Source organism: Crocodylus siamensis, chromosome 2 (assembly GCF_052110815.1).
Source record: "Crocodylus siamensis isolate JL-2025a chromosome 2, ASM5211081v1, whole genome shotgun sequence".
Taxonomy (NCBI): Eukaryota; Metazoa; Chordata; order Crocodylia; family Crocodylidae; genus Crocodylus; species Crocodylus siamensis.
The window spans coordinates 63,036,778-63,050,216 of NC_143396.1; the positions used below are offsets into that span (position 1 = coordinate 63,036,778).

At 39.9% G+C, this 13,439-nt stretch overlaps 1 protein-coding gene across 11 annotated transcripts in view; it reads left to right on the forward strand.

Annotated features, from left to right (window-relative positions):
- Window positions 1-13,439, forward strand: part of PCM1 (pericentriolar material 1) — a 73,922-nt gene that overhangs the window by 19,826 nt on the left and 40,657 nt on the right. For all 11 annotated transcript variants that reach the window (XM_090036027.1, XM_090036031.1, XM_090036032.1 and 8 more), the window contains 7 exons: window positions 559-775; window positions 8,900-9,101; window positions 9,400-9,573; window positions 10,237-10,394; window positions 10,780-10,997; window positions 12,538-12,683; window positions 12,765-12,894. In XM_090036027.1, the coding sequence (XP_089892153.1) occupies window positions 559-775; window positions 8,900-9,101; window positions 9,400-9,573; window positions 10,237-10,394; window positions 10,780-10,997; window positions 12,538-12,683; window positions 12,765-12,894 (1,245 nt within the window). The remainder of the gene's footprint in view (window positions 1-558; window positions 776-8,899; window positions 9,102-9,399; window positions 9,574-10,236; window positions 10,395-10,779; window positions 10,998-12,537; window positions 12,684-12,764; window positions 12,895-13,439) is intronic.

Consider the following 13,439-nt stretch of genomic DNA (forward strand, 5'->3'; position numbering starts at 1 on the left):
GTTCTGAGTTACTGCTCATTTGAAGAAATTGAAGTCTATTTATGCAGTTAATAGCTTGTTTCTTAAATCCTATTACCATATCTATGCAAATTGAGCTTCATTTTCCTTCTCTTTAAATCAGTCTAACTGTTCCATCTGTCTACACCCATAGGCATTTAAGAGTAAAATATGGAGTGCCAGTGAGCACTGTCAGCTAATGTGTTTTGGGTACCTATTCCTATTCCACAGTAAGTAGAAGGTAAATGAGGAAAGTACCCCAGAATGAAACAACTGCTAACTTTTTACTATATTGAATAGAACAAATGTGTAAATCAGTTAAAATGTATCAACATTAAATGCAGTAAGGCCTTCTTCCTGTCCCCACCCTTCTAAATCAGTATAATTATTTTTGTATGTAGATAACTGTATTTATACAAATATTGAACATGTTATAAAGGAATTGTACCTCAGTAATGTGACGTAGGTTGCGTAGGAGCTGGAATGGGAGAGGATAACGAAGAAAGTAACTATGGGATCTCCATGTTACTTGTACTAAAATTAAATAACTTTTTTTTTAAGACTCAACCTGTGCCAGATAATCGAAGGCAAGCAGAAAGTCTTTCACTTACCAGGGAAGTTTCCCAGAGCAGGAATTCTTCAATATCAGATCACTTGTCTGATGAGAAGGCACAACTTTTTAACAAGATGCGAATGCTGCAAGGTAAAAAGCAAAAAATGGACAAATTATTAGGAGCACTTCACACGCTTCGTGACCAGCATCTGAACAACTCATCCTGTAAGTTGAATATATGCAGAACACGATTTTAAATAGCATATGTTGGTTTGCATATAGCTCTTTAATTTAGTCTTTAGTCTATATAAATATAACATGTAATTAATCAAAACTGTCACTGAACATACTAGAAAGCTGTATGGTCATTTGTAAAGCTTTTCGTGACACATTTTTGCAATTTTTTTTCTTATAGATTAATGTTTTTACATAAAGAAATATTTACTTTTAATAGTATTTTGATTGCAGTATTTATAGTCCACCAAATTGATACAGCGATTAATTTGATGACTTTACTTTTAAATTTGAAACTGGAGTTTCCATGATTGAAAACCAGCAAGAATTTTAATATTGCCTGTTATTCCTCACTTGTTTTTTCATAATAAAATTACCATGTTTTTGTGTGCCATATGCTCCCCAAATAAGACAGCTTGTATTTATTGTGGAAGGCAAAATGTTTTAGTTTTGTTTTTTCACAATTTATGGCTTCATAGAGCAGAGACGGAGCCTAATCCTTATTTCACTTACCTTCCCGTGAAAAAGCTACAGTCTCAGTCATTTCACAGCTGAATTGTCAGTAGTTCTTGGCTGCTTAGCCAGAAGGTGAAACATTTAGCAGCTGCTGAAGACTGGACTCCATGGGTGGATATACCATTTTCAAAAGAGCTAAAACCAGTTTGCAGGGCTATGAAATAGCTACTTCTGGTCTCTCTCCTAACAGCAATATTAGTAAAGAAAGGATAGCTTGATTCATGAAATATCAAGATCACTAGAAGTGGGAGGATTGTTAACACCTGTGAGTGAAGAGAAATTATCAGGACTTGCAATGAACCATGAAGTAAACTGACTGCTTCAGCACTGCCTGAATAGAAATGTCACTGCTGTTGCCAAGCAGTTGGTTTTAAATTTTACATAGAGCAACAGTTAAAGGAGAGACCACTGTAACTCCCCTGGAGCTGCCCGTCCCTCCATGCTACTGCTGAACGGGGTGGGAAGGAAAAGCAGCATCACCCATCATGCAGCATATTCATGTTTCTATTCTGTGTAGAAAATCAGCTTTCCTGCTTAAGAAGTGCAGCCCCAATTTGGAAAGCTAATTTTTTGGGGAAAGGTGCATGTGGTATGTGAGGAAACAGTAATTACTTTTTTTTTTTAATAAAATGATGCATTGTACCTTAGAAATGATTGTGCTCCCCTTGTGAATGGCATTGTCCTATGGCTTAGCTCTTCACTGGCAGGGAGATCTATGAAATTAACCCTTTTATGTAAAGTTGCTAGGCTGGGTCTAGGTTGTCTGCTGAAGACCTAATGTGGCTTTATATTCTTTTCTGGATGCTTAGATTAGCAGACTTAATCATCTTTGTGGTTAAATCACAAAATGCTACTTATACACAGGTTCTCTGTTCTGTCCAAGAAGCCATATGCATGCAAACAGCTACATATGCACAAGTTGGCATTCTGTTTCTGGGTATGAAAGTGGCATTTTTGAGGCTTGGACGACCAGGTAGAAGACCAAATCTGGTTCTTTTGTCATACGGACAAAACTGAAGGCATGTCAACTTCAGGGTTTAGACACCACATGATTACTATGTGATTATACCTTGGACCTTACTCCACTGTAAACTTCTATAGCAAAAAGACACAAGCTGCTTGCGCAAAGTAGGCACTGTTACAGTGCCTGGCTATTGTAAAGCCAGTTTGCGTTGAACAATTGGCTATTGTGGAGTGACAGTTGATGATGGCAGCAGATGTGCTACATGTGCGCTTGTGTAACTTCTGGAGTAATTTCTAAGCTTCTACAAACACTTTACACCAGCACACATTCCTCATTCCTTCCTTGACTAGGTGTTTATTGACTGGTCTGAGTGGTGGAGTCATTTTGTTCTTTCATACTGATCACTTTTAAGAATAACATTTTGACTTTTAGTTTTTATTGAGGTACAGAGTAAAAATGTGAAGTTTCAGAGGCATTAGGTGGGACTACTTTTTTCTGTGTGAGATAATACTAATGCTCAGTGAGTTAGTGTTTTTCAAACATGTCTGTTATAGCTTGTCTAATATCATAACCCTCATTAGGAAGTGGTGACAGCAGTATCAGCCTGCCTTGAGACTGGACTGTGTTAATCTGGCCTGCCATTGCTGAAAGGTTGTCAACCCTTGATCATTTTTAGATAATGTAAGTTGATTACAGTAGGGCTATCGAGAGGACTAGACTACTGAAAGAACTAGACCAAGAGAGCTATTTGGGTGTCCAGAACCCTAATCCTGCACGATTATGGGTCAGGACACATGACTCTTTTTTTTGTGTGTGTGCGCGCTCCCAGCTTTATGAATCAAACTACTGTCTGGAACATGTACATGTGACCAGATTAGCTGCTAAACTTCTAGATAACAAGGGACAGAGATAATAGCCTGTTTGGCTATAGCAGATGACTAACTTGGGGTTGCTGCAGACGCGCAACACTTAAGTGTAGTTTTATGCACACTTTTCTTTTCCTTAAGGTAATTCTGGGCTAGATTCAAGTGTTGAGGTGTACACTGTATCAACACTCCTCACTTTGGCTGGTATAAACACATTGTGTCTGTGCCTTTAGCTTGCTTTCTTGTCTGAAGTAGCAAAGTGAGGCAGAATCTCTATACTTCAGGAGTCTGCCTGTGCATGGACCAAGATTAGATTAAGCCTTTTAATACAGGCTGTCTGATCATGTAGTACCATGTGTCTTTGTATACATCACCCCACAAATAAGATGTGTACCTTGTTTTTGAAAGGCAGAACGGAGAAGAAAAAGAAAGCACAGCTGCAGCTAACAGTGGTGAAACACTAGCTGTCTGTTAAGCCCCTAGCTGCAGAATGCTTTCTCCACTGTGCTGCTCTCCGCGGCCCCTCCCCCCCCCCTCCCACTTTTACTTCCTTTCTCTTGGCAGAAGCTTGAGATGCAGAAACTGCTACTGCTATTACTATGTATAATTACGGTGCTTAAAATATGCACCACAACTTCTAGCAGGTGATGCGGGGTGGAGGAGTAAGTTGCATGTTGTATGAAAGAAAATGTGGTATCGCTGTTCTGTTTTTCTTTTGGAAGTAGGATTAAATGTCAGTGTGGTGTGCTGACATTTTGTGACTGGTATTTAAAGCTTCTACTAGAACCCTGTATTCTTATCTGCATCCAACTCTAATGAACCCTCTGTTAAAACCAAATCAGGAGTTATAAACTGTGTGCATTATAGGTGGCATTCTGTTCTTATTTTGTTTCATAGTTTCTAGGGTTGGAAGGGACCTGAGCAGATCATCGAGTCCGACCCCCTGCCATGGCAGGAAAGAGTACTGGGGTCAAACGACCCCCCACAAGGTGTTTGTCTAGCCTTGTCTTAAAGACCCTCAAGGTAGGAGCCAGCACCACTTTGCTTGGAAGTTGGTTTCAGCTCCACCCTGACAGTGAAGTAACGCCTCCTGATGTCTAATCTGAATTTATCCTCTGCCAGCTTGTGACCATTATTTCTAGTCACTCCTGGTGGTGCTCAGGCAAACAGGGACTCCCCCAGTGCCTGCTGGTCCCCCCTGACTAGCTTGTAACAGGCCACTAGATCCCCCCTCAGCCTTCTCTTGTGGAGGCTGAACAGGTTCAGGTCCTGTAGCCTCTCCTCATAGGGCCTGCCCTGCTGCCCCCGATCATGAGAGTGGCCCTCCTCTGGACCCTCTCCATGCTGTCCACATCCCTCTTGAAGTGCAGTGCCCAGAACTGGACGCAGCCTGACCAGTGTCACGCAGAGGGGGAGGATCACCTCCTTGGACCTGCTCGAGATGCATCTGTGGACGCATGACAGGGTATGGTTGGCCTTCCTGACTGCATCCCCACGCTGCTGGCCCATGTTCAAGTCCTGATAATTTCTCTTCACTCACAGGTGTCATCAATGATGAATCCAAGATCCTTTTCTGCCTCTGCACCGACGAGAAGGTTGTTCCCCAGCCTGTCGGTATGGTGCTGGTTCTTCCTCCCCAGGTGCATCACCTTGCACTTGTCCGTGTTGAATCCCATCCTATTCTCATCCACCCACCCCTGTAACCTGTCTAGGTCCAAGTGCAGCCTATTGCTCCCTTCTAGCATGCTCACATCCCCCCACATCTTAGTGTCGTCAGCAAATTTGAACAGGGTGCTTTTTAACCCCTCATCCAAGTCACTGATGAAGATGTTGAACAGCGTGGGCCTGAGGAGCGAGTCCTGCAAACCCCACTGCCCACATCCCTCCAGGTCGAAAATGACCCGTCTACCACCACTGTCTGGGTGCGGCCCTCCAGCCAGTTAGCGGCCCATTTGACTGTGTAGGTGTCGACACCACAGTCCCCTAGTTTTTATTGAGAATGGGGTGAGAGACACTGTCGAAGGCCTTCTGAAAGTCCAGAAAGACTACGTCAACTGCAACCCCTGTGTCTAAGGATTTGGTGACCTGGTCATAGAAGGGCACCAGATTGGTCTGACAGGACTTGCCTCTAATGAACCTGTGTTGGTTGTCCCTAAGCATAAGCTCCTCCACTGGCCCCTTGTGGACATGTGCCAGGATAATTCTCTCAAAAAGCTTACCCAGGATTGAGGTAAGACTAACTGGCCTATAGTTTCCTGGATCCTCTTTCCTCCCTTTTTTGAAGATGGGAACCACATTGGCCCTCTCCCAGTCCTCCAGCAACACACCAGAGCACCATGAGTGCTCGTAAAGCTGTGCCAGGGGTCCTGCAATGACCTCAGCTAATTCCCTCAACACTCTGGGGTGGAGAATGTCCAGACCAGCTGATTTAAATGCATCCAGTCCCTCCAGAAGTTCCCTGACTAGATCCTCACTGACCCTTGGCCTAGGTGCGCCTCCCCTGGGGCCCAAGGGGAGCCCGGTGAGGGGGCTGATCCAGTCCCTGTTCAGGAAAATAGATGCAAAGAAGTTGTTAAATAAGTTAGCTTTGTTGTCTGGTGTGATGAGCAAATTTCCTAACGTGTCCTGCAGGGGCCCCACATTACCTGGAACCTTCTTTTTGCCCCCTTTGTATTTAAAAAAGGACTTCTTGTTGTCCTTGATCTGGGAAGCTAGTCCCAGTTCCACCTCTGCCTTGGCATTCCTGACTGCCCCCCAGCATCCCCAAGCAACTGCAATATAGTCCTCCCTGGTGATGGCCCCTCCCTTCCATTGGGTGTGCACCTCCCTTTTAGCTAGGAGACATTCTCAGATGCTTTTGGTGAGCCATGGGGGCTTTTGCCCCCTCCTGTTCCCTTTGATCCATGTTGGGATTACCTCCCTTTGGGCTTGGAGGATCATCTCCTTAAAGAGCGACAGCTCTTCTTGGACACCTGACTCTCCTCCCCTCCGGGACCTCAGTGCCTCCCCGACTATTCTCCTTGTTGAAGTCCTCCCTCCTGAAATCTTGGGCTGCTGCCTTGCTGCAGGCCTTTGCCACCTTGCGCTGGATGGTGAATTCCAGCAGGCAGTGATCGCTGTCGCCTGTGGCCAGCACCAGGTCCAACAAGGCACCTCCCCCGGTGGGGCTGTGCACCTCCTGGGTTAGATGGAGGTCTTGCATTTTGGCTAGGAACCTATGTGAGTGGTCAGACCTGTCTGACTGCTCTTCCCAGTGGATGTCTGGAAAGTTCAGGTCACCCACGATGACCACGTCTTTTGACCTAACTACGTCTGTGAGCTGACTTAAGAATTCCTGGTCTAGCTCTTCCCCTTGGTTGGGTGGTCTGTAGTAGACGCCCACCATTAAGTCTCTTTCCCCTTGGCTGCCTTGTATTCTAAGCCAGAGCACTTCAGTGTGCTTGTCCTCTGACCCTGTGCTACTTGATGAGGATGTGGATGCCTACCTGACCAGCTTTGGTAGTCTTTGAGGTCATATACTTCCCCAAAATGCTGCTTATGCACATCCTGTTTTAGGGCATATATATATACACATGCAGAAATAGTTCCAGCCTCTATATAGGTGGCATTTTCAGGACTTAGACAAACATGTTGATGGCCAAATCTGGCTGTGGTGTCCAGAGAACAATGTTGTTATTCTGTATCTACTGGGAAAGCACTGTGGAACTGCAGCTTCTGATGAAGAAAATCCTTTGACTGATCAGCATGCTTGTGTTTCAGGTGGTATTTCCAAGGTGGCTCCTGCTTTCTGAGATGGCCAGTATTGATACTTTTTACTTCAATCTGCAAAACAAAGAAAACACATTTTCAGGCAGGGAAAGTACCTTGAATATATATATTCAAAATATATCTCAACATTCATAACGTGGAGCTGTCAAAAAACAAAGGATTAAACTAGAATTTACCAAGAGTTTTTAACTTCTCAAAGTGTGGAAATAGATGTAGTTTTAGATGTAGTCACCTTAAATTTGGGGGGGGGGGGGTTTGTTTGTTTTTTTTAAGTGAAATTTAACATCTTGTCCATTCTTCTCTAGTATTTAGAACGTTACTGACAATAATGAAACCTATTAGGAATTTTCTGTTTGGGAAATGGATAAAAAGGAGCATAAAAAAGTCAGTAGTGGAATTTATCATGGGAGAAACATCTGAAAAGAATGTTTAGCAATTGCATTTTCATGGAGGGCTACAGCTGTAGTGGGGGTATAAGTACAAAATAATTTCCTCTAATTCTGTAACTGAATAGATCTTCCGTATCCCCCTGGAAACGGGAGATGGAAACTACTGTTCCTTTGCAATGACTGGAGACGGGTAGAATCTTTAAACCTACCAGTGAGGGGCTTATTTCAGGTAGGTTTAGGAATAGGGTTTGCTCTTAGAAATTACAGGCGCTAAATGAGCTGGTTTTATGCATTATACAAGGGTATTACTTGCTGATTTATCTGGTGGACTCAGTCAACTATTTGTAACCTTCTAATCAGATATAAATAATCTCCCAGTTATGTGTCTGCTTAGACTTTTTTAATCTTTGCATTTGGACCTCTATAAAATGAACACCTGAATGTCCATTAACACTTTTAGAATGTTACAGAATACATGTGTAAGGAGCTGAGGATACAGCCTTTGACAAATAATTGATGCTAGCTTGGTGGGTGATGTTACTTTGGGAGGAAACCTGTAATTACAGATTAGCAAAATATTATTGTTAGTCTAGACTCCCATCTGTATATATTCTAGTTTAATTCTGTTTATTCTTTGAAGAATCAGATGACTGAACTCGCAATACGTTCTTATACAGAGGAATATTACTGATTAGATTCAGTATAATCTCTTTATTTGCTGACATATTGTAAGTGTTTTGATCTATAAGCTCATCGAGAAAGTGTTTAAAATGAGCAACACAAAGCTGCTTTTTTTTTATGCTTACCATATTTATTCAAATCCAAGACAAGGTTTCTTCCCCATTTAAACCTGGGGAGGAAGGATAGGATGGACAGGGGAGGGAAGCCCCTTGTCTTGGATTTGAGTACAAGGAAACTGAATGACTCCACCCTAGCCGGGGTGAGAGCCACATAGCTGCCTGTTGCATCCTGCTATATGTCCCCCAACCCTCCACTTCAGCTTCCAGCTCCAGTCCAGGGCACAGAACATATGCCTGGGCTGGCCCCCAGCCCAGCCATATGCAGGTGTTTCATTTTCCATGTATAGAATCTAATTATTGGGGGTTTCCATTTAAATGCAGAGTTATCTTGGATTAAGGTAAATAAGATGATATTTGAAAGTTTTGTGAAATTAATAGAACAGTTCATATTTGTGTGTGGGTTAGGGAGAAGTTGGTGACAGTATTGCAGAATAAAGTTTTATAAGGTTTCCAACAGCACATACACATTTAATTCAAAATCAATATGTACATTTTATTTTGAACTTTTTATAAGACACTATAACGGCAGCTAAATAAAATGATGCATGAGCCTACGCTTCATTGTATACAAAGGCATGGATCAGAATCGTATTTTGCTTTTGTTTTTTGAGATGAATGAGGTTGAAACTTTTAATATGTACAAATCTTAAGGTTACTAGCATTGTAATTTTTTATGGACTTAGGGCCTTAAGCTTATGTTTTATTGCATGCACAAATTTTTATATTTGTTTTTATGTAAACCAAAAATGAAGGTTAATTTTATTCGATTTTTTTCTTAGTTAAGTGTCCCATTACTTATCTTTTTTTTGTAGTTTTTCCTGCTTCTGGGTCTCCTCAAAGGAGTATTGATCAAAGAAGTACAACTTCAGCTGCTTCTGCTCCTGTGGGTATAGTAACTGTTGTCAATGGAGATTCCAACAGCCTAGCATCATCTGCTCCATATCCTCCTGACTCCATAGCTTCTCAGAATGAGAGTGAAGAAGATGAGAATCTGAACCCATCAGAAAAACTTCAGTAATATTTATATATTTTTAAACAAATTTCACTTTTGTGTTTTGCTAGATAATTGCTTTTACAAATGATTTTTGTTTTTCCTAAATGGCCTTTTTAAAGATCTAGATAACAAGAAAGAATGGAACTTATTAAGAAAACTTGGTTAGCTACTGCTTATTGTTTCCTGTGAAACAGCCCAAATTAACTGAGAGTTTGATAAACCTTACTGTTTATATTTATTTCTTCAGAGGTGTTCTATAAAGAACAGCATGCTATATTTAGGTCTGCTAACTAGATGACTTCTGTGCTTTACTTCCAGGAAACTGAATGAAGTTCGCAAGAGACTGAATGAATTGCGTGAATTAGTTCACTACTATGAACAGACATCTGATATGATGACAGATGCTGTGAATGAAAATACTAAGGAGGAGGAAACGGAGGAATCAGAATGCGATTCTGACCATGAAAATCCACAACCTGTTACTAATATTAGGTTACAATCTTTTTATTTTGTTTACATTTTTAAATTTATGGCCTTAGCTGCTGTATTTTCTTCATGCAACATGAATAACCATGTGTCACTTAGTACTGTGGTTAAATTTGGACTTTAACTCTAGTTTATCAGTCTGTCAGCTTGGTCCTTCAAAAATGGTGGGATTTGAAATGTGCCTAAAGTGATAAATCTAGTCTAGAGTACTGGGTCAAAAGAAATAAGACTAGGTTTGCATGATAGCGTATCCTGTCAACAATATCTTTCGTTTTACAGAAAGGGGATTTCAGCCTGAGTACACAGGTGCAGATTATTTCACAGGAAACTTAATCCCAAATCATGTAAGGTGTTATAAATGTGAACCAGGTACTCTGAATGCCACCTGCAAAACAATGTGTGGGTATTGTTTTGAAAGAGGATGTGTACTGTTGTAAACTGGTTCTTGTCCATAACAAACATACGAGCCATTGCATTGACCTGGTGCCTGATGTTGGAGTAATTGTTTTGAATGTACCTTTATACCATCCATTTATCGTGTTTGGTACTCTTAATCCAAAATGGTTGAAGTTGAAAATCCACTTGCTAATCTTTTAATGCATATCTTATTCTGTATTTTTAAAGTTTTAATGGACTGAGAACTGATACATGGTTAATGTTTCTCCCCAGAAACCCTCAGGGAATTGGTAGCTGGGGTGAAATGAACAGCAATTCCAATATACAATGTGGAACTAATAATAGAGATGGAAGACACTTAAATATTGACTGTGAAATAAATAATCGGTCTGCTGCTAACATAAGGACTCTAAACATGGCTTCAGCTTTAGGTATGCTTTAAAATAATCCAATATTTGATTATTTTTCTAAATAAAGATGATATGTTTGGGGAGAGTATTGCTTAATTATTTAGGCCTTCTTTTTTAATGGTAATATTTGAGAGTGTAAAATAAATTCTGTGTAGCCCAGTATTCTACATGTAGCAGTAGCAAGTAACAGATGTTTTGGAGAAAGAGTATAAGAAACAAGTGTTCTCTAGTGATTGATCCTGTTGCACTCTCCAAGTTACTAGTAATCATAGGATGTTCTAAACTCGAGGTTACATTTCAGAGCTTTCTGGGTTTAATATCTCTTTATGGATAAGTGGTCCCTAATTGTTTTTATCCCATTTATGTATGTCTGCATTATTGATGCATCCCCCCCTCTTCTCTTCAGACTGCCATAATAGGGAAGATGGCAAAGGTATTGATGTTCCGCAAGGTGAAGAGGATGAAGCTGAAGAGGACGCAGCCAGTGAAGCTTCTTTATCTAGCCATAGAAGCAGCCTAGTAGATGATGCTGCTGGAGATGCTGAATTTGAACAGAAGATCAATAGACTTATAGCTGCGAAGCAGAAACTTAGACAGTTGCAAACTCTTGTTGCTATGGTTCAGGTATTTTTACAAATATAATCATATTAAAGTGATATTTTTAAAGGCTTTTGTATGTATGAATGGAACTGGAATCTACTGAAAGCCTTTAAAGTGTGCATTAGAAATACAAATTTATAATACGTTTAGAAGAATACTAAGGTCATTAATACCCCCAAAAAATTCCCTGATTTATCACAGTGAATGGCTAAAGTAAAAAATGAAAATTGATCTATTTTGGTGCGGGGTATAGAAGATATTAATAAAATCAGTCACTTCTGAATTAAACTGTTCTGTTTTTTCCAAGTCACTGTGGTGGAAGAAGTGTTCAGGTTTTTTGTTTGTTTGTTTTTAGAAATAAGACATTTTTAATAGATCTATGGATAAAATTTTGTAAAAAGCTTTTATTATGATGTTTAATGGTTCAAGGAGAAGCTGCCAGTGTCAGTTTTACAACTTTACTGTTTTGAATTTTCTCTCACTGGTTTGAATGTTTTTACATTCTCAGTTTGATTGTATTGGCACTACTTCAAATAATCTACTGTTCATTCAAAAGACATATTAAAAAAATTGTACATCATGTACATGTAAAGGGAACTGAGATTTATGTACTTACTTACTGTTTAAAGGTGTTTATCTGAAAAATCAAGATGTAAATTAAAATTTTAAAGAAATGAAATTTCCGTTGATGTACACGCTACTGCTTAATTGTAGAGATGCTGAACAGCTACTTAACTAGTGTAAATTATGTGACTGTGATTTGGTACTAATGCTCTTTGTGATCACTGTAGATCATAGAAGGGTAGGGCTATAAGGAACCTCAGGTGGGCATCTAGTTCAGCCCCCTGAATAAACCATCCCAGTCATGTTTGTCTAAGATACTTAAACTCCAGCCATAGATATTGTACAGATACTTTACAGTGCTTGAATCCCCCTTTTGTGGTTTGCAGCTTGTTAGTTACTCAAGTACAGAGATTTACGTATGCAATAAGGGTATTTTGTGCAGCAAGATAATTTTTTTGGCTTCTGTAATCGCTCTACTTTAGTTTGACAGATTTGTGATGTTTATGATTAAATCGAAAAGCCCTGTTCTCATGTAAGATGGAAATACCAGGAAGCCTACCCGCTGTCTCTCCCTCCTCCCCTCCCTCTTCCCCAAATAAAACCAAAGCCAACCTACTTGGGGAACATGTAGGGTGACTGTTTTAAAACATTGACTACTGTGGGATCAAGTTTGTTTCTATTCATAGGAATTTTTCCATGACCTTCATGGGAGTGAAATTTGTATACAAAATTTCTCTCTTCCCTTTTTAATTCTATTCCTCTAACTCTTTTGTGGTCATAGTTTTACCAATGAATTTGTTTCAGTTTATAAATCACTGGCTATATGCCCATAACCAAACTGGCTATGCTCTTCTGCTATAGACTATATTTTTATATTAAAAATATAGTCTTAAAGTACCTCAGACAAAGCTTTCCAAGCTGCTTACATTTTGACAGAATATATTTTATGCTTGTGCCTAAAATTTTTGAAGACCTACTGTCTGACCTGCTGCTGTTGCAGGATGATGACACTGAACCAGAAACAGCTACTGCTGCTGTGTCTAACATGGGTGACTTCTTCTTGGGTGATGTTGAGGAGGCAAAGCATCAACCAAACAACATCCGTGCTAACACCAATAAGGATGTAGGACTTAATGAAAAAGCGAGGTACATCTTTTCTAGTGATTCTAAAAGGTCACAATTTCAGTAAATTTCTTGCTGAATAATATACAGATTGTCTTGTTATAGAGAGAAATTCTATGAGGCTAAACTTCAGCAGCAGCAGCGAGAACTTAAACAACTACAGGAAGAAAGGAGGAAGCTGATTGAGATTCAAGAGGAAATTCAGGTTTTGCAGAAGGCTTGTCCTGATCTTCAAGTATGTAGAATATGCTGTTTCACAGACTGAAATGAATATTGGGCAGAAAGATGTTGAATGTATTCAACATAAGTGGATTTTCTAGTATAAACATTGGATATAGAATTTTAAGTTGTTTGTTTTTTTTTTTGTTTTTTTTTTGTATACGCTTACACTTTTCAGTCTAAGTTTGTAGCTTTGTTGAAAGTGAGAGAGAATCCATGTGATCAGAAAGACCTTGTATGCATCCCTGCTGATTTTAAAACCTCACTAAAATTTCTTCATCTAACCTGTAAGTTGAGCACTATAGCATTTCTTCTAGAAAGTTAGTCTTCTTTTTCTAGACTTCAAGAAATGGAAAAATCCGCCTAATGCCTACATTAGTTATTCAAGTGATAAATTAGTTGGACTAGTTAAATACTTCCATCTTGTCTAACTTTTTTTTGTTTAGTCTTGAATTTCAAACATTGGATAGCAAAACTTTTTACTTGATTAAAGAGTCATGTGTTTGTTTGCACTGGATTTATGACCCAGATGCCTTGTTTTGGGTGGATCCAAACCCTCAG